This window comes from Amaranthus tricolor, chromosome 12 (assembly GCF_026212465.1).
Source record: "Amaranthus tricolor cultivar Red isolate AtriRed21 chromosome 12, ASM2621246v1, whole genome shotgun sequence".
Lineage (NCBI taxonomy): Eukaryota > Viridiplantae > Streptophyta > Magnoliopsida > Caryophyllales > Amaranthaceae > Amaranthus > Amaranthus tricolor.
The window spans coordinates 16331712-16351711 of NC_080058.1; the positions used below are offsets into that span (position 1 = coordinate 16331712).

General features: G+C 32.2%; 2 protein-coding genes across 2 annotated transcripts in view; one reads left to right on the plus strand and one right to left on the minus strand.

Moving 5' to 3' along the window:
- Positions 1-860, plus strand: part of LOC130796910 (pentatricopeptide repeat-containing protein At1g71460, chloroplastic) — a 2447-nt gene extending 1587 nt beyond the window's left edge. Inside the window, exon 1 of the mRNA XM_057659340.1 lies at positions 1-860. This exon is cut by the window's left edge and continues 1587 nt beyond it. Within this exon, the coding sequence (XP_057515323.1) occupies positions 1-547 (547 nt within the window). The 3' untranslated portion in view covers positions 548-860.
- A 108-nt stretch (positions 861-968) lies between these two features.
- LOC130796913 (uncharacterized) lies at positions 969-12439 on the minus strand. The gene is made up of 11 exons (XM_057659342.1): positions 10797-12439; positions 10071-10192; positions 9875-9984; positions 4649-4718; positions 4525-4555; positions 3568-3803; positions 3054-3308; positions 2832-2933; positions 2618-2668; positions 2021-2111; positions 969-1858 (listed from the first exon to the last, which is right to left on the minus strand). Exons 1-11 carry the CDS (start codon positions 11065-11067, stop codon positions 1719-1721), a joined length of 1479 nt encoding a protein of 492 aa, XP_057515325.1. The 5' UTR covers positions 11068-12439; the 3' UTR covers positions 969-1718.
- Between the last annotated feature and the right edge of the window lie 7561 nt (positions 12440-20000).

Consider the following 20000-nt stretch of genomic DNA (forward strand, 5'->3'; position numbering starts at 1 on the left):
CTTCAGGTCAATGCAGATGTCGAAACATAGGGCTGATGCCGTCACAGTATCAAGGGTACTCGACATTTGCATCGAACTACAACTGTTAAAACATGGAAAAGAGATCCATGGACAAATCTTGAAGAAGCATATTGAACAAATTCCTTTTGTTTCAGCAAGGCTGGTGAAAATGTATGGAAGATGTGGACTGACTGAGAAAGCAAAGTTGGTGTTTGATCTTTACCCTTGTGAAGGTTCAATGGCGCCAACGGCCATGATGGTGGCTTATGGTTATAACAACTGTTTTAGAGAAGCCATTGATCTTTTTTACAAGATGTTGAGTGATGGTATGCCCCCGAACATAAACGCCTTTGATGTGGCTTTAAGAATTTGTGAACAAGCTGAGTTCGTGGAGGCGGGTTGTAAAATCTTCCAACTCATGGCTCAGAAATATAAATTAACAGCATCTAAAGCGCATTACTCTCTTATTGCTGGACTGCTTACTCGTTCAGGCAATACTGAGGAGGCTGAAAGATATATCCAGTGGGGTACTATGTTGGATTCTTAACATTGAATTAATGTGTTTTATGCGTGACATTCTGTACTACTGTTGATAGGTGCAATACAAGCAAAGCTATTGCGTATATCTTTGTATAGCATGATTCTTCAAATGTTATGTAAATTTTATTTCTGAATTTTCCATTCTTTGGATGACGTATGAGAAGATTTTAGAACGGAAAAGTAACAGCCAATGTTAATCATTTTCCTCCCAAAACCAAATGAAATCGCGAAGGATTAATACGGAGATGTAAATTATACATTTAATATGCTAATGTTGTTTGTTAGGAAATAATGTACGTTTTTGGCTAATAAAATTAGACTAATTAGACTTAAATGTATAATTCTAAATGGTCACACAAAATAGATAAAAGATCAAATTTAACCATGTGAATAATACTATGGTGAAAGTACTCAATTATTCTTAATAGTCAAATATTATAATTTGTTTTCAATTAGGGTTTTGACCTTTATTATAAATAGTTAGTATTAAGAGACTAATTGAAAGAGAAAATAGAAAATGAAAAGATGTTTCTTATTTTATTGTTTTTCTCAATGCTAACACACTATTGATTTATATTTAAGTAGATTGATCAGAGGTATCTAATTCGATATTAATCTCTGGGTCAATAGTTTGCAGTATTCAACTCTCACATTGCCGTGTAAGTTAGGCATCAAAGGTTGTTAATTCTTTACTCATCTTATTGATTCATATAATATGATATACAAGTTTTTCTGAATTATAGATATTTAAAAATTATTATATTCCGCACATCTATGAATTCCTGCACACCAAACCAAACAAACAAAAACTATTCTTTTTTTTTCACAAGTGCTATCTCTCAAACCAAACAGAGCCTTCCTAAATGGAATATAACACAGCATGAACAAGTAAGCTGATATATGTATCATTCAGGAATAAACCAATTGAATGATTGGAGTATGCAAAGTGAAGATCCTAACATAAATGTTGTAATACAATATGACCCCTCCCTCTTCTAATACATGGGTAGAGATATACTTCCATCAAACTCTGCTTTTAACAGATCAAAACCTACCTTCACGGAAACCTATTACTCTATACGCCAAAATTTCATTTCTGTTGATGAAAATCTTCCACGCCAGAAAACAAGGAAATGAGAAGAGAAAACCAAACGGTATTATCTATCGAGGAAACTTGTTTACGGAAATTTCGGACCTAAAATCGGAACAGGATGCATGGAAGAGAAAAGCGGTTGGATATGACTAGTAAATGGCTGCGCTCCATTGGCCACTAAAGGTGGAGTCATCGAGACTGGCATTGCTTGATCAGCTACTATAGCTGTAAATGAAAGCCAAAGCATAACAAGGGAAGATTCATTATCAGACAAGGGCTCATTAATCAGATAAATCTAATTTTGACAAAATACGTAAATACTCATTATCAGACCAGTATTTCAGCTGTGCATCTCACATAATAGAAGTACTTCCATAATTATCATACCTTCGTTTTTGGCAACACCAACATGGATCGGATGTGGGGTCATATAGGGATGAGGAGCCTGTGAGAGAGCTACAGGAGCCTGAATCACATCCTGCATATCATAAGCAATTAGCAAAAGCAAATATCAAAATGACAAAGAAAATAAGAATAATGTCCATGTTATCCATGCTCATACACTTTATGTCATCACCCTAATGCGAAGTGGCTCCTGTCTAGGTGAAGTGGGTCAGATGTATGCAATTTAACCTTGTAATAACGAAGAGTTTGTTTCCAATTATTGCAAGGGTCATCGTAATTTCACATAAATAAGAGCATATAATTTATTGAGCCTATAATCAGTTCACTTTAGCTTATAGGAAGTAAAAAAATACATCCCACTAAATGAAAAATAGAACAAAAACATTGACATAATCGATATAAAAATGCTGTTGCAGTTCCATTCCATAGTCAAATGAAGAAATAATTTAGGCAGCCACATCTTTGTTTGCCTTACCCAAGACCTATCATCCCACCCCTAACACCTCTTCCTAGAAAAATCAGGTACAATTACAAAGTAAAATATATTGCATGCAGAGCCAACATATTTCCATAACTTACATGAGTTACTGGATGTACATATACAAGCTGTCCAGGCCTTGCAAATATGCCCTACAGAAATTGAGAAACAAATTGTTCAAGCAAATCTCCATAAGAAAATCAAAAGCACCTTTCAACGTTTTTGCACAAAGCATATACAGCAACCGTACAAAGAAAATGCAACGTAAACATCTTAATTGAGATAATAGCTACATTCAGTACATAAATTACACACATTTTGAGGACTATGATGTACATATGGTGGCACAGCTTGAATCGGTTGGTATTGTGCAACATGTCTAATAGGTGGTGCTCTTGTTACAATATGACTAGCAACCTGCTTGCAAAAAACAAAAAACTGAGTTAATAGGTAATCAAGCAATCTCCTTGCCTATATTGCAAAGGGGAGGACTTTTCTATTCCTATAAGTGAATCAAGCAAACCTTATAATACATACAGGTTGAGTATATTGAAGACCATTTTCAGCAGTCACAGCGGTTGAAGTAACATAAGGAAAAAACTTAACAGGCCAAGATGTACGTGGAACAATGGGTTGCATTTCCACTTCTGGCTGTGCACCAGCTACCTCTGCTGCGGGAATGCTATTAGTTACATAAGCAACACTTGGAGCTGTTTGCACTAAAGGTGGTGTAGATCTCAAGTTTGGAAAAGAAGGGGAGAAAACTTTTGCACTTGGATTGAGCTTAGATTCCTGTAAGGTATAGCATAGAAAAAAAAAATAGTAAATTTATCATGGAGATCATTATTAAATTGGAAGACTGATGTTGAGATGTGAAGCTATTCAAGAGAAAAAGAATGATAACTTGCATCATCACTATTGCACAATATCAATTAAACCCAAAATCATAATTAAAAGACCCATGGAAAAGACTTTGACAAAGGAAAGCAAAAGAAAAACTGAAAGATAACACGAGTACAATATAATAAGTAAAAAATGTACCAAATTTTACCTTAGCAGTCCTATTAACAAGTGTGTTCTGAGAACCCATATCTGCTGGAACTGCAACAGGACTACTAGGTACATCCAACCTTGTTTTGGCAGAATCTGTGACATCTGAAGCAACAGAATTTGTGCTAGTGAATTCTTTAGCGTGGACCAGATTTACATGTTTGACCTCCAATGATGCATCATTGGCAGGTTTGTGATTCTCCTCGCAAACATTTAGATTACTGAAGCTATCATCCACTGAAAGCATTGCATTACAGATTGAATTAGCCATCACACAAGACAACAAGGAAAAGCATGGCATAAAAAGAGCAAAACAGAATAATACTGAAACAATATGATGAAACACAAAGAAAATAGAATTAGCAAAATGACTCAATCCATCATAAATAAGGACCACAAGTTGAGACATTTAGACTATAGTACCTATGGTGAGATTAACACAACAGAAAAAAGGGACAGGGATCAGGAGCTAATTATAGAGAGTAGGCAAGCTTATCACCAAGGCCAAAAATATTGGTGTTTAATTAGATAGACACAGGAATCAGAAAACTTTCTATAGCCTAGAAAATGTTCAACAAAAAAAGACAGACCTGTATTGTAAAAATCAGAAACAGGTCCAGTACAGAATACAGATCACCATCAGTAGCTATTGAAGATTTTAAAATTCAGAATATATATGAATATACGTTGTTGATAATTACCACCCATCGGGCCATCCATTTATCTCCATTCATATGAACTCAAGTTAGGTTACTTATCAAGTATTCACCCTCCTAGTGACATAGTCCAAGCACCAGTTTCAGGTATTCCAAAATAGGTTTTCTGATTTCTTGTAAAAGAAAAGGGTCAGCAATGTTGCACTCTCATAAAAATAGTTTCTTAAAACATAGCAAGTTCTTCAGGAATAAAAGAAAAGAAGCTTATACTGATGAAAGTTTTTTATAAACATTGCACTTACAGCTTGTACTTGAACCATTAGCTTTGGGAACCTGCATAAATATGATCTACTTCAGTTACGATCCACTAGAAACACCGAAACAGCTAAATATAAGAAACGGAACATTATATATTTGCAAATGTACCTCCTTGAAAGCCTCAGCATGACAATGGTAACCATTTTCTTCTTCTTGAGGCATGGCTACCCCAACCTGTCTGTCAAAGAAAAGCAAATCAAGAATCTGTAACCACAAATTGGTATGAGAATATTAATCTAAAATAGAACCACTAAAACCTTTAACTAAACGCCAAACTTATCTCCCAAAACTGTATTTCCCTCTCCCTCTTTTCCCAAACAGAAATTTTCCGACACCAATTCACCAAAACCTGTGCCAACAACCTCAAAGTAACGAACACAATACCATTCTCATAACCCACAAATGATTCCTCTTCTCCTAACCTTTCCAATGTACTTATCATATCTACCACTAAAAAGCCTCTTCAGCCTCAATAAAGTCTTCTTATACATCCAACAACCTTAAATACAATAGCTCCAAAATGCACTCCATATAAAATGTGTCCTAAATGCACTGCATGTGGAAGTGCCCAATAAGGAAAATAATATAGGTGAATGCCAATTTATGAATGGTACGCCTAACTATGCTCCAAAGAAACTCTAACCATGTCAATGGGATTGATTACTCCCTATTAGATTATCACTAGAAATCAAGAAACTAACCCTAGTCTCTAAGACCAAAGAGCGAATCAAAATCTAAATAAAAGTCAACACATTGTTAGCATCATCAATAAACAGCAAATCGATAAGAGACACCATAACCTCCATCCAACCTATGGCCAAAAAAAAAAAAAAAAAAAAAAAAAACAACCAACATCTCCTTAGAGCATCCTCTGTCCCACTCAAGACACTCTTACCAAATACTACCAAAATGGTCAATGAGAATCATTATGAAAAGACTAAAGCAAACTCATTAGAAAAATCACCAAGCTAAATAAATTGATATCCATCTCGTACCCCTTAAGACCAAAGCCCTTAATCCCTTGCCAAAATACGACGTAAAAATGACACTAGCATCCAACAATGTGTCTACCTTCCGCCCCATAAACGAATTCAAATTAACAATGGGGCATCCCCTACTCAGTGTTACACTTTTTGATCCAAGTAAGGTCGTCCCCAAACGTGTCTCGCCACATTGCCGAAATTTGGTGTCAAATACGCAAGGGTATTACATTGTAGCTCTCAAACATACCTCTCAAACAGAGTGTAATGCTAAGTATGCTTCCTTGGACTCTATAATGAAAATGACAACCCATATCACTCGACTATTGCACTAATTGAGAAAAATCATTTGGTTTTAAGATTAAGAGACCAAAAAATGATTTGAATCAATGCAAGAATAGCTTCTTGCATGTTTAAACTTTTTCAAGGAAATGCTTGAGTTGGTATGTGTTATGGGAAAATGTAAACTTTTAGAAAATTTAGATGATGTCCTGCAAGATATCCCAAAATTAGGAAAGTTATAGATATGCGATGATTTGATCAATCATGTTGGCATACACAAGGTTTATTTGAGAGTGTTCAAAAATTTTTCGATATACAACAAAAAAGAACAAATTTTGGATTCTACACATGCATATCATTGATCAATACTTAGTACATGATATAGAAAGGGTCAAAATCATTTGGTAACTGACAGAAGTAGAGAAAATGCTATCCAGAGTGATTATACTTCGTCTAGGAGAAAACGTTGCCAAAAATGTAAGCTCGTGTTGGGTGATCGTGGCACAAACTTAGTCATCGATGTTCATATGCAATCAAGTCTGCACAAGAATAAAATCCAAGAGCCATGAAGAATCTAATGGAGAAACCTAAAATAAGGGAATGTCAAAGTTTTTCTAAGAGGGTCACAAAGAAGTTAATTGGATAAACAAGGAGGATGTGGATTCAACTGGAAAAAAAGATAAACAAAGACGAGCAAAGAAAAGCAAGTAGTTGTATCACTCGTTTCCATTCTTGAAAAACCAAAGGATCATGTGATGGTGAAAAGGACACAACGTGGTGAAATGAGAAAGTTAAGTTCACAATAAAGAAAAAAAATATTATTTTGCTTTAGCAAAAAGTAGAAGTGGAGAGAACATTACAAGATACAAAAAAGTCAAAATTAAGATAAAAACAAGCACATGAGGCAAAGTTAAGTGTTTAAACTCGAGAGAGAAGAGAGAAAGATCTTTATAAGGATGGTCAAAAGAATATAAGTTGTTCAAAAGGATCTTAGTGGCACGATGTGAGTCTAGGATTTATGATGAGTAAAGAGATTAATAAATTTATGAGATGAATAAAAACAAGTTGAGGTGGAAGAAGTTTTGAAGTTAATGAAGCAAAAGAAATGAACGGATCCTCAAGGTAATCCTACTGAGACTTAGAAAAGTCTAAGGATGATGAGACTGAATTGAAGAAACCACATCTTCAATAAGATGTGCAGAACAAAAAAGATGCCACTAACACCATAGTACTTATGTACAAAAAGGAAAGGGAGTGCAAGAGTGTTCAATTACCGAGAAATTCAGCTTATGAGTCACACCATGAAGTTATGAAAGAGAGAGGTTTAAGAACTTAAGATGTCCAAGCATTTTCAAAAACCAGTTTGTTTTATGCCAAGATGATATTACATGGAAACTATTCATCTAATGCGAGAAAAAAAAGGGTACCATAAGGTAAAGGTCTAAGGGAAAAGGAGTAGAGCAAACGAGTTACTTTTTTAAGGGACAAGAGCATGTGGGTGGGGTAAGGCAAGTGGGAGGAGAGAGATAAATAGACGTTAACAATCAACCTTCATAGCAACAATCAACCTTCAAAAATAAGGTAAAGCAGTAAAATGAAAGAGACAACCAAAGTGGTAATTGGGACGCAAAGAATACAACATAATCAACTGCAAAGTAAAATACAAAAGAGCATTCCTCTCATAAATCCTTAATAGATCTCACAAAAATGAATGCGAAAAGAAATCAAAAATATCCCTCATTTCTACAACTACAACGTATGTACAAATGGTATAGTAGTGCAATGAACTAGTATTCTGAATAATTAGTTTACATAAGGGTATTAGGTAACCGCTAGGTTAGGGAGACTTGAGAAATAAGTTAGTAGTTTCATTATAAATAGAGGAAATTGGGAGTGATAATAATCATGAAAATTGTAAACACATATTGGGTGAGTTAATTCTCAATTTTAGGAGATCTCAAACATCTCAAAGTGCTTGATTTATCTTTTGTTAGCTTGTAATCATCCTTTTATCAGCAATATTTCAATATAATTTCTCTTTGTCTCTTTTAATATTTTATTTCCATTATACAGTTTTAGTTCAATTAATCGGTTCATAGCAAACATGGTATCCGAGCGATACGATTCCGATGACTGGAAACGTTCTGGTGGTCATGAAGATGCCGAAAAACTCGAAGTTTCTGATGATTGTCAAAAGGTAAAACATTTGGATACTTTTTTGGAGGGATTAGAACCTGAAATTTCACCACTAGAGAAGCTTAAACTAGCAGTAATAAGTAACATAATCTCCTCATTTAGATTAACCTCTATGGATGAAATTAACGAAAAATGGGGAAGGGGATGTTGTGAATGTTGTGATGAACAAGTGGTTGAAATGAGTTTTTCTAGCCACATGTGTAAAGAAACTAGATGTTTGTTTCTCATCCTTAATATGGGTTGGGTCGATGAATTAGTTGCATTTGTATATCATGAAGAACCAGAAAATGAAGAAAAGAAAGAATAAATGGTAGATTTGGAAAACGATGTGCAAATAAGAGGTAAAACAAAATCCAGAAAAATAAGAACAGTCATGAAAAAAAGAAGAGGACCAGGAAATAAAGAAAAACAAAAGAAAAAAGGAGAAAAGTTCAGACGCTTAGGAACTATGGTAAAAGAAACTTGAGAAAAAAGAAATTTAGGCAAAAAAAAAAAAGAAAACAATAATGAAACAAAGCAAAAAGGCAAAAAATCAGGAAGAAACAGAGCATGAAGTTTCAACAAAAAACAGGGGTAAAGAAAAAGGGTCAGTAGATGGAAAAGCATGTGGCTGTGAAGGCTGGCCGGATTCCGGTGAGGCCAGTGGAGAGTAAGTGCGCGGTAAAAGTAAGATTGGTAGTTAGAGAGAGATGGAGAACATGGACAAGTGAGTTGCGGATGTGGGGGAGGTCTGGAAGAGGTCCGGGCGGGTATTGGATCCGAGAGAATATAGGGAACTGAGCAGAGGGGGGAAAGGGGGAGGCGGCGCCTGGTAAACGGGCTTGGAAAAGGGCGATGACTGGGCCAGAAAGAATGTTGCCTGGAAGTTGTATGGGGTTGCTAGCAGTGGCGTTAGGAAGTCAGAGAGGGAAGAGTTGGGTGGGAAAGAAAATTGAGTAGAGAGGAAAAATTTGGAGGTGAGGGAAGCAGTGCTTGGGCAGTGCAAGGTGTTGCCAGAAAAGCTTGTTGGCTCGGTGGCGTCGAAAAGAACGGACAGAGAGGAAAAGGTGACTAGCCGGCGGCGGTTTGATAAAGAATTCAGATATGGAAGTAATGTTTCTAGGGTTTTGGTATGAAAGAGGGATTATAGTTTTAGGGTTTTTCGGTTTTATGGAGAGAGAGTGGGAAAAGAAGGAATTTTTGTTTTTTCTCCTCAACATGGCTGAAGGAGAGAAATGGAATTTCGGTTTGGTGAAGCAGGCTGAGTCTGTTAACAGAAGTTGGCAGCGTTTTGCTTATGGGAATGACGTCATTGATGATGTTAGCAATTCTGGATTAAGCTTTAAGAGTACACTGGTTTCTAATGCATTTCTCAATGTCACTTTAAGAGTACATCAAATCATTTTCACTCCATTTTTAAGCTTTGACCCATTTATTTCTCAAGTTCACTCACCAATTTCTGTGAATCCCAAAATCATTTTTCAAACTGAATTCCCTATCACTCGCTCAAACCAATTAATTACAAAATATCATTTCTCGACCATTTATCCTTCTCTTTTTTATTGTTGACGGTGGAAAGCCAAGCTAATTCATATACTATTTCATATTTCCTTATAACATTAGTGAACAAGACAATCATGCCCCTAGCCCATAGGTAACAATTCTACAAGCACTCATTATACTAGCAACACCACTAAAGTTTAGGCGCACTTATCCTACTGTACTTTCAACAAATCCAAAAATCTAAACCATATTCTTTGTCATTTAGTTTCATCTTGAGCTCTTTTTTAAGGACATACACTGGTTGCATAATGTACAGAAAAATTTTAATCCTTGGAAAACATGATCTTCAAATGCTTTAGGCCATACTCCCATAGTTAAGCTGAAAAATGGTTACCTCTCTTGATTCCTTTGCTCATTGGTAGACACAGCTCCGTTTTGAGAAGCAGTTCCTTCTTCATCACAAGTAACACAAGTAGGAGCATAGTCCGCTGGAAGCGTGACACCCTGTACAGATAAACTAACACCAATGAATCCGATGGTTACAGCAAATATACACTTGAAAAAGATCAAAAGGTAACAAATTATAAGACCTTGGCAACTATTTGAACAAGATCTCCCGGAAGAACCACTAGGGTGTCTATTAGGCCACCATTTGACACATTTGCGTTCTGTGTACCCTTTTTTATCATCTTAGCTTTCTTCAAAGCAATGCCTAAACCAACCAACAAAAAGCCGAAACAACATTACTCAAATCAAAATATCCAAGAATCCAGACACATTAAAGCATGTCTAAAATCAATTTACAATTACATTCTAAGTTCATCAATAAACAGTAAATCCAAATCAAAAAATACACCAAAAACCGACAAAATAACTCACAAAACACAATAAATTCTCCCTAAAATCAAAAACCCAAAAGCAAAAAGTAATCAAGAAGACCACAAAAAAAAATTTTAAAAAAAAATAAAACAGTTTGCATCCATTATGTATATATTCCTAAATGGCACCGGTTCAGGTGTGGGTGTGTCACTGAAAGTCGGTTCTTGGAAAAAGTCTCTTGCAAAACATGCAGAGCACTACACACCTCTGGTGAGACCCATCCCCACACGTCGCTCCTGAGGAAGCTCTGAGCATCCGGCAGCCCAATGTAAAGTAAAGAACAAACCCGGATCCAAAAAAAAGCATGATCCAATAATCGAATAAATTACAGCAATTCCTCCCTTAACTAAAACTCAGAATCGATACATAACAGCAAACAATACCCAGACACTAATAGCTTTCCGTAAAGAAGAACATCAAAAAAGGAAGAAACAAACCATAGCCGTTTTCAACAGAGGCAGTGTGGAAGATTCCAGAAAAGATTGAACCATCTATGATGTGAACTTCAACAGGAAGACCAATAATGGACATGGTGGTCAAAAGCAAAGATTCACCGAGCAAGGACGATGTTGCAGTTTGATCTTGCGTGAATTCTGTCATTCTTCCCATCTTCAGATTGGTGATCTCTCGTGCTATTACTTCTCTCACCAATGGTGATGCGTTGGGTCTTGCCAAAATGTTGATCTCAATTTGCCCTTCTAAAAACATCTCTTCATTAAAAGGATAATTTAAAATTAAATTTTTGTTACTAGGAATTTAAATTGTTACTAGAACAATACCCTAGATTCAACATGAACCTAATTCAACACTTTGGATTAAATTGAAAATTAGAATAAAATATTTTTAAAAAAAAAATTCAAAATAAGAAGGCGAAAATTTTATTTTCCAATGTAAACATCTATTAGTCCGAACCTCAGATATGACATTGTTCACCTTTATTTTTAATACCGCAAGTGTACGGGCATTGTAGTACAATTACGAGGTCGAAGCACAAGGAGGTTATGTTTCAAGAATAATATAGTTTAATCAATGACTATCAAACAACCAAATATGCTGAGTTTTAACTAAACTAAGTTAAGAGTTAATTAGGCTTTAGGTGAAGAGTTAATTATTCATTTTCGGAATGTTAATAAACTAATCGTGGATTGAATAACATTCTCTTTTAATCTCAACTTTTGTGATTTTGATTAATTCAACCTTTAATAAGACCAATTAACAACCAACTCTCAACTTTCATGATTTTGAATGGCAATAAAAATGTTCAACACATTTTGCACTTAAGACTAATACACATATTTACCTCAACTTTCGTATTTCGGAATATGAAAAGTATAAAAGACTTTAAGTTAAGTGGATTTTAAACAATTTAATCATCCCCAGACAACAATAACGAACAAATTCCTCAATAAACTAATCCAAATGCATATTAGGGTTCATACTAAGCCCTAGAAAGAAAACTACTCACTAATTGTTTTCATGAAAGAAATAAGATTTTGTAAACAAACATAAACAATGATAATAAACATGATTAAGAGATTGAAGTGCAATAATACTTTAATAATTAAAGTTCCGACGAAGATTGATGGAAAACAAAACAATAAACCTACAAATGAGAAATTTCAATGGAGAAAACAACGTTTAACAACGTTTAAGATTAAAAGCAAGATTAAGAAAAATGGTTTCCAAAAGCATAAAAATGAAAGTTAAGATTCTAAAACTATGAAATGATAAATGATAACTTCCCTCAAAACCTAATGATAAACTTTATACATCATGAATTATTGAAAGGTAGAAGCAAATGAAGTGCAATAAGCGGCAAAAAGCATTTTCGCCCAAGCTGGGCTTCATCTTGACTGAAACTATCATCAGCAATTTCCAGAATTTTTTCAACAACTTAGCTTCGGTCGAATTTAGAAGCAGATCAGCCCTGAACTTATGTGCAGCAATCACTTTGACTGTAGCTAGAGAATTTCGCCCGATCTCGCCCGATATCATGCTAAATGACTTCAAATCTTATCAAATGATCTTTGAACCCCTTATCTTCAATGGAAGCCTTCATGTATATATATAGTGTTCAAACATGTAATAACGCATCATTGAAGTTCGATATACATGATTGAGGACCGGGATAGCTAGAAACTTATTGAATCACTCAAACATGAGACAATAAGGCACAAAAAGGCATATAACGACAAATGAACTCAAATACGCGAATCACGACCACATTCAACCTCAAAACACTAACTAAAGTTCTCGATAAACCACGAAGAAGGTGCAATAAGTGTAAAATACTACATTTATCATCGTCGTTACAAACAGTGGACGAATATTAAACTGAATTCAAAAGTTAGTACAATATTTGTCTGTTGTTACTAATAGCAAGCGATTGTTCGGCTAACTTTTAGACTCAGTTGACTTTCCTTAACTTGGAATTTAATGGCACATTGTTGGCAATTGTTTTCACATTAATCAAAGCTTGATTGATTAAATTATTTAATTCTAAGTCTAATTATAATGACTATAATTTAAAAATTAGATATATAATAACTCAACAATATATATATATATATATATATATATATATATATATATATATATATATATATATATATATATATATATATATATATATATATATATATATATACATATATATATATATATATATATATATATATATATATATATATATATATATACATATATATATATACATATATATATATATATACATATATATATATATACATATATATATATATATATATGTATATATATATATATATATATATATATATATATATATATATATATATATATATATATATATATGTATATATATATATATATATGTATATATATATATATATATGTATATATATATATATATATATATATATATATATATATATATATATATATATATATATATATATATATGTATATATATATATATATATATATATATATATATGTATATATATATATGTATATATATATATATATACATATATATATATATATATATATATATATATATATATATATATATACATATATATATATATATACATATATATATATATATACATATATATATATATATACATATATATATATATATATATATATATACATATATATATATATATATATATATATATATATATATATATATATATATATATATATATATACATATATATATATATATATATACATATATATATATATATATATATATATATATATATATATATATATATATATATATATATATATATATATATATATATATATATATATATATCTATATATACATATATATATATATACATATATATATATATATATATATACATATATATATATATATATACATATATATATATATATATATATACATATATATATATATACATATATATATATATATATATACATATATATAAATATATACATATATATACATATATATATATATATATATATACATATATATATATATATATATATATATATATATATATATATATATATATATATATGGGAGGGATCAACAGGAAGGATGGGAAGGAATAGTTAGTGTTGATCCAATTAAGATCTAACGATTACAAAAAGCGAAAAAACAGGTTAACGCAATATCTAATACAAAATGTTTTCAAGCAACAGGGAATTTTCTCTCTTTTCAAACACGAGCAGATCCCTCTCATTCAAAAACTCCGTGAAATCTATATGAAAAAAACTGTTTGAATTCGTTTATTTCTCTATCTCCTCTTGGATTTTTTTTATTTAAGGTTTTCGTTCTTGTTCCTACAAAGAGAAGTGACGAACACACTTGTGGAGGAGAAGCGACAATTAGCAACTGAAATCAAGATTTTGACTTCAAGGATTTGTTGCTTGGAACATGAAAAGGAACAAGCGATTTCAGAATTTAAAACGATTAAGAAGAAATTGATGAATAAGAGCAAGCATGGAAATCAAATGTCAAGCTTTGGATTAGTATTTTTCTTTTGTTTTTTTGTTGGTGTTGGTTAATCAAGGCTAGTAAATGAAGTGTATGAATTATTCTAGGATTTGTATTAGTGATTTTTGGATATGCAATGGGAGGATGTTTTCTTTTGTAAGATGATTATGACGAATGAAATGGGTTTTTATTTTGTCTATTTAATTTTTTTTTTTTTTGGTATTGCCTGCTGCATCTTCAATCATATATATTGCTGCATCTTCAATCACATACTAACAACAACACACTAATTCAATATTGATACACAATTTAATATTTGGATAGAGTGAGTATAATAGTGTCAATAAGGTCACGATCTTTGAGTTAATTCCTTAGGCTTAAAATTGTTAAGACACCTTCTTGAGTTATTAGAAATATAAATTTTCATGATTTGTACCTTGGTTACTCTAGTTTCGGGGACGAAACTCCTTTTAAGGGGGTAGTCTATAACACCCCGAGATTTTAATAATGTAATTATTTAATAATTTTAATAACTTTTAAAGATTTTTCAATTATATTAAATTATTTCTGAATTAGTTTTAATAAATTTCTTTCATATACGAATTTAAATGTTAACTTATATATATATATATATATATATATATATATATATATATATATATATATATATATATATATATATATATATATATATATATATATATATATATATATATATATATATATATATATATATATACATATATATATATATATATATATATATATATATATATATATATATATACATATATATATATATATATATATATATACATATATATATATATATATATATATATATATATATATATATATATATATATATATATATATATATATATATATATACATATATATATATATATACATATATATATATATATACATATATATATATATATATATATACATATATATATATATATATATATATATACATTTATATATATATATAATATATATATATATATATATATATATATATATATATACATATATATATACATATATATATATATATATATATGTATATATATATATATATATATATATATATATATATATATATATATATATATATATATATATTAAAAATATAGTTGCGATTTCTCAAATAAAAAGGTTTGAATCAAAATGATTATTTTATTAATATGTGTGAACCCACAAAGGTGAGTCTCTTAGTTGGGTATCGCAAGAAAATGAATCGAGATAAAAATAAATAAATAAACCTAATAAATAATAATAATAATAATAATAATAATAATAATAATAATAATAATAATAATAATAATAATAATGATAATAATAATAATAATAATAATAATAATAATAATAATAATAATAATAATAATAATAATAATAATAATAACAAGGATAAAAACCCATGAAGCCCTAAATGCTCAAACCTAGTCGTCACCTCTACTCCCTCTCTTCTCTTCTCTCTTTCTCTCACTCCCTCCTCCCTCACTGTGAGCAGTCGGCAGCCTCCACGAGTAGCAGCAGCAGGCGTGCCTCCCCTCCACGAGCAGCCAGCAGCAGGCTACGTTGCACCCTCACAGCAGTAGCATAAGGCTGCGTCCCTTCTCACCCACCCACAGTAGCTGAGCTGCGAAACAACCACCAGCAAACGGCCCACAGCAGCAGCCGCTCCTCTCTCTCTCCTAGCAGCAGCCACGACTGCCTCCTTGGTCCCCTAGCAGCAGTGGGTTGCTGTAAAGCCATAGCACAACCACAGCACCACTTAGTCTTCACTCCTTTTTCTAATTGCCCCATTATAAGCCTCTCAAGTTTTCTCTAAGTAATCTTCCTAGTATTTAATTAGAATTATACTAAGTTTATGAGTTTGGTGTTAATTTTGTACGATTTTCATTAAATCATTTTATGGGTAAGAGTATGTTTGATGAATTTAACATATTTATGATTTAGAGTTTGAAGTATGAATGAAAATAATGGTTGTATGCTATTTTGATGGTGCCTTAGTACATGAGTAACTTTATTTGTGTTGAATGTGGGAGTTTTGTTAGGCATGGTAGTCTTAATTGGCCGTGTTGAAGTAAAAGAAATTATTAATGTTGATTACAAGTACTCTCATTAGGGTATCGAAGTTATAATTAAATGATATTAGTAAGGCCATGAACATAGTGTCAACTTGTTGAGAATTATTAAAGTTACTTGTCTTGTTATGATGTCTTGATTTTAGTTCTTTCTAACCTTGGAGAATATGATAAATGATATTTTGCAATGCGATAACCTTAAGATTCGTTCTTGTCGTCATATTAGCACTACACTAACATTGTGAGACTTAAGTGTAAATCGTCGTTTTATTTTGAGATAATGTGAATCGTTATAAATCAAAGTTTTAGCTGGTGGAATGAAACACTTGACATAATCCTTTTATTCTTTGTCGATGGAAAAAAAAAACTTGTGTTATTGTTGAATTGACGATTATGCTTGGTGTTGAATGAGATGCGTACGTGCTAGAAGTAATTGAAAATTTGTCGTGAATAGATGATAGTGGTTACTTTGGCTTTTAGTTGGTATGACAAAGTAGTTAAGGGAACTTATTAGTTCTATTCCTAACGTGTATAGGTTCCCAATTCATAAGAGGAAAATAGAACCTTAGTTGGGTAATTTTGTAACTTTTGGTCGTGCAGTGACGCATGTAGGTACGTACACGCAGTAATTAATTATTATATTCATCGTTTCAAAGTATTATCAATACTACATGATTAATTACATCGCATTAGAATTATAGAACGCCAGAAAGTAAACCATGCTAGTGAATAGTCATAATAGTGATATAGGCAAGTAGAATGAAAGCATTAGGAGACTATGAGAACAGATTTCTAAATAGTAGAGAACGCACCATGGTTGTGTGTGGTATCGAAGTGATTTCCTACTTATTGAGCCTTAATTTATGATTAGTTGGCGTGACTCAACTGGATTATGTACAAGTTGCCTATTGCTTGTAGCTTTTACATTACCTGTAAAGTTTTGTTTTTGGGATTGTATAATTCTTTTGTATGGCGTTATGTGACTCCTTGTATGATCCATAGTTCCGCTGCGTAGTTTTTGGATGTATAGTAGTAAGAATACTCTTTTGTTTTCCGTCAAATCGATGCGTTAACACTGGAACTACGATCCTCGTTAGAGTTGATGATTTGAGAAGCCGATGATGATTCATTCCGTCGTGACGTAGTTTTGAAAGGCATTAAAGGCCTTAGATTAGTTCAATTATGTTAATCATTTATATATTCTTGTCACATCCTCAGTTTTAACCGAGATGCTGCCGAAATTTCTACTCACTCACCCCTTTAATTAATATTTAGCGTTTATTTAAATTATTTTCTTTTTTTTATGTAACACACGAATTTCCTCCCTTTCTTCGCGATTTCTAGTTTCGTTTAAGTGGTTGGAAATTCAGGGGTGTTACAGCTGCACTGATCAACAACATACAACAATGAACATATACTAATCAACAACAATACAACATACAACAATGACACACTGATTGTACTGCTTGCTTGCTGCACTAATCAACTGCATTATACACAGCATACAGCAGCATACAACACATACACTTAACACATACAATATACTAATCAACAACAATGAACATATACTCATTCCTTGATACACAGCATACATCACATACTCTTAACACATACAGTATACTAATTCATTGATACAACAGCAATGAACATGTACATACACAGCACTGATACATAGCATACAACACATACACTTAACACCAAGACTAATCAACAACATATACTCATTCCTGCACTAATCAACAGCACTAATCAACACTTGTAAATTTAACACATACACATTCACTTAACATTAGGCATAACACTTGATCCATTACACATGAAGTAGATCCAGTTGTTATATATTGTGTTTGTTATTGACTGCTGGAGCTAGGAATATCAGTTGTTGTTGACTGTTGAGTTGAAGAAGAACCCTTTTTGAGCCTTCTACCGCTTGATTTCTTCTTTGTTGTTGGTGGTATGGGTGGATTCTTGCAGCCCTTTTGTTGTGACCTAGATTACCACAGTTACCACATCTCTTTTGCTTGAATTCTCTAACAGCACATGCAGGCTTCTTCCCTCCTTTTCCTTCAGCAACTTCCTTCTTTCTTTTCCTCTTTTTTGGCCTCCCAAGCATCTTTCCCTTCTTTTCCTTCATCAGCATGGTACCTTAGTGCTTTTCTAAACACATATGTTGATGGAAATTTAAGGCCTAAAGATAAATTGATCTTACCCTTGAAATCAACCTCAGGATTGAATGTAGGATACCTATTTATACCTTCCTCATCATCATTCAATGCACCCAAATCATCATCATCAGATTCCAGTTCATCCCCTTCTCCATTATAGTATATGGCTATATTGTTTTCTTGATCAATCTCCTTATCTACTGTCAATCTAATTTCATCATCACCTATAAACACATCATCAAGACCATAAACTACATTTTCTGCAAACAAATTAGCATCATCCTCAGATTCATCCTCATCACCACCACTATAATCTTCATCACTACAATCATCAAAATCAGAATCTTCCTCCTCTATGTGGGCTCTCTCATTTGCTGTGAGGTTTAGGGTGGAAATAGCAGCTGAGTTTTCTGTTTTAGATCTAGGGTTAGCACTCAAAGGTTCTTTAAAACCCATATCTTTGACTGGTGGTCCCTTTTCCTCAACATCAACATGTGCATTTGCACTTTCCAACTCATCCACAACCTTATCTGTCACATCAGCACTTTCAATTTTCACCTCATCTACCCTAAAAGTTCCTACATTACCTACTAATTAGCCAACTCATACCCCTTCCTTTTCAATTTAATAACCTTTTTTCTGATTTTCAATTTCTTCATCTTATTGATCTAGCTAATTTTATGAACTCAAACAAATTTTTCAAACACAACAACAAGCACTTCATAAAGTGCAAGATAAAAAAACATCAAATTAAGAAAAAAAACGTGGCAATCGGATTGAAAATGCTTAAACGAAAAAAATGAAGATTAACCCTAAAGTATAAGAATGAACTAGAAAACCATAATTGAGAAGTAGTACATACCAGTATATGAGGAGGATTTAAATAAGATGCAATTAATGTAGAGGAAGTAAAGAGAAGGATGGGAGAGAAAGTAGAGATGGAAGAGGAAGGAATTATATGTCTGTATAGGTTTGATCTTTCATCAGAAGCATTGATGGAAGAAGAAGATTGTGTTTTAATAAACTCACGTGACACTCCACGTGTTGGTCAAAGTGTAAAGTTAACGGTCAATATACGATAACCATTAACTGGTAGTCATTTACAAACTTTTGTGTTACATTAGGTAGTTTTTTGCAAAAAAATTTAGATAAGGTAGTTTTTTGAAAAAGGGCATATAAATTAGGTAGTTTCTTATAATTTTTTATTTTATTTATTACAAAGTTCCTTAAAATCATAGAACTAAAACATATGTCACTCCCAATGGTTCTACATAGAGTGTAAGTTATTCTGTATTGTGAACGAAATTAGTTCTTAATTTATCAATTGCATCTTTCAATACCATAGTACCTTGATTTTTTAATATAGTTGTTAGTGAATTTTCTTCATAACTTATTGTTTATGTTGATGTCCTA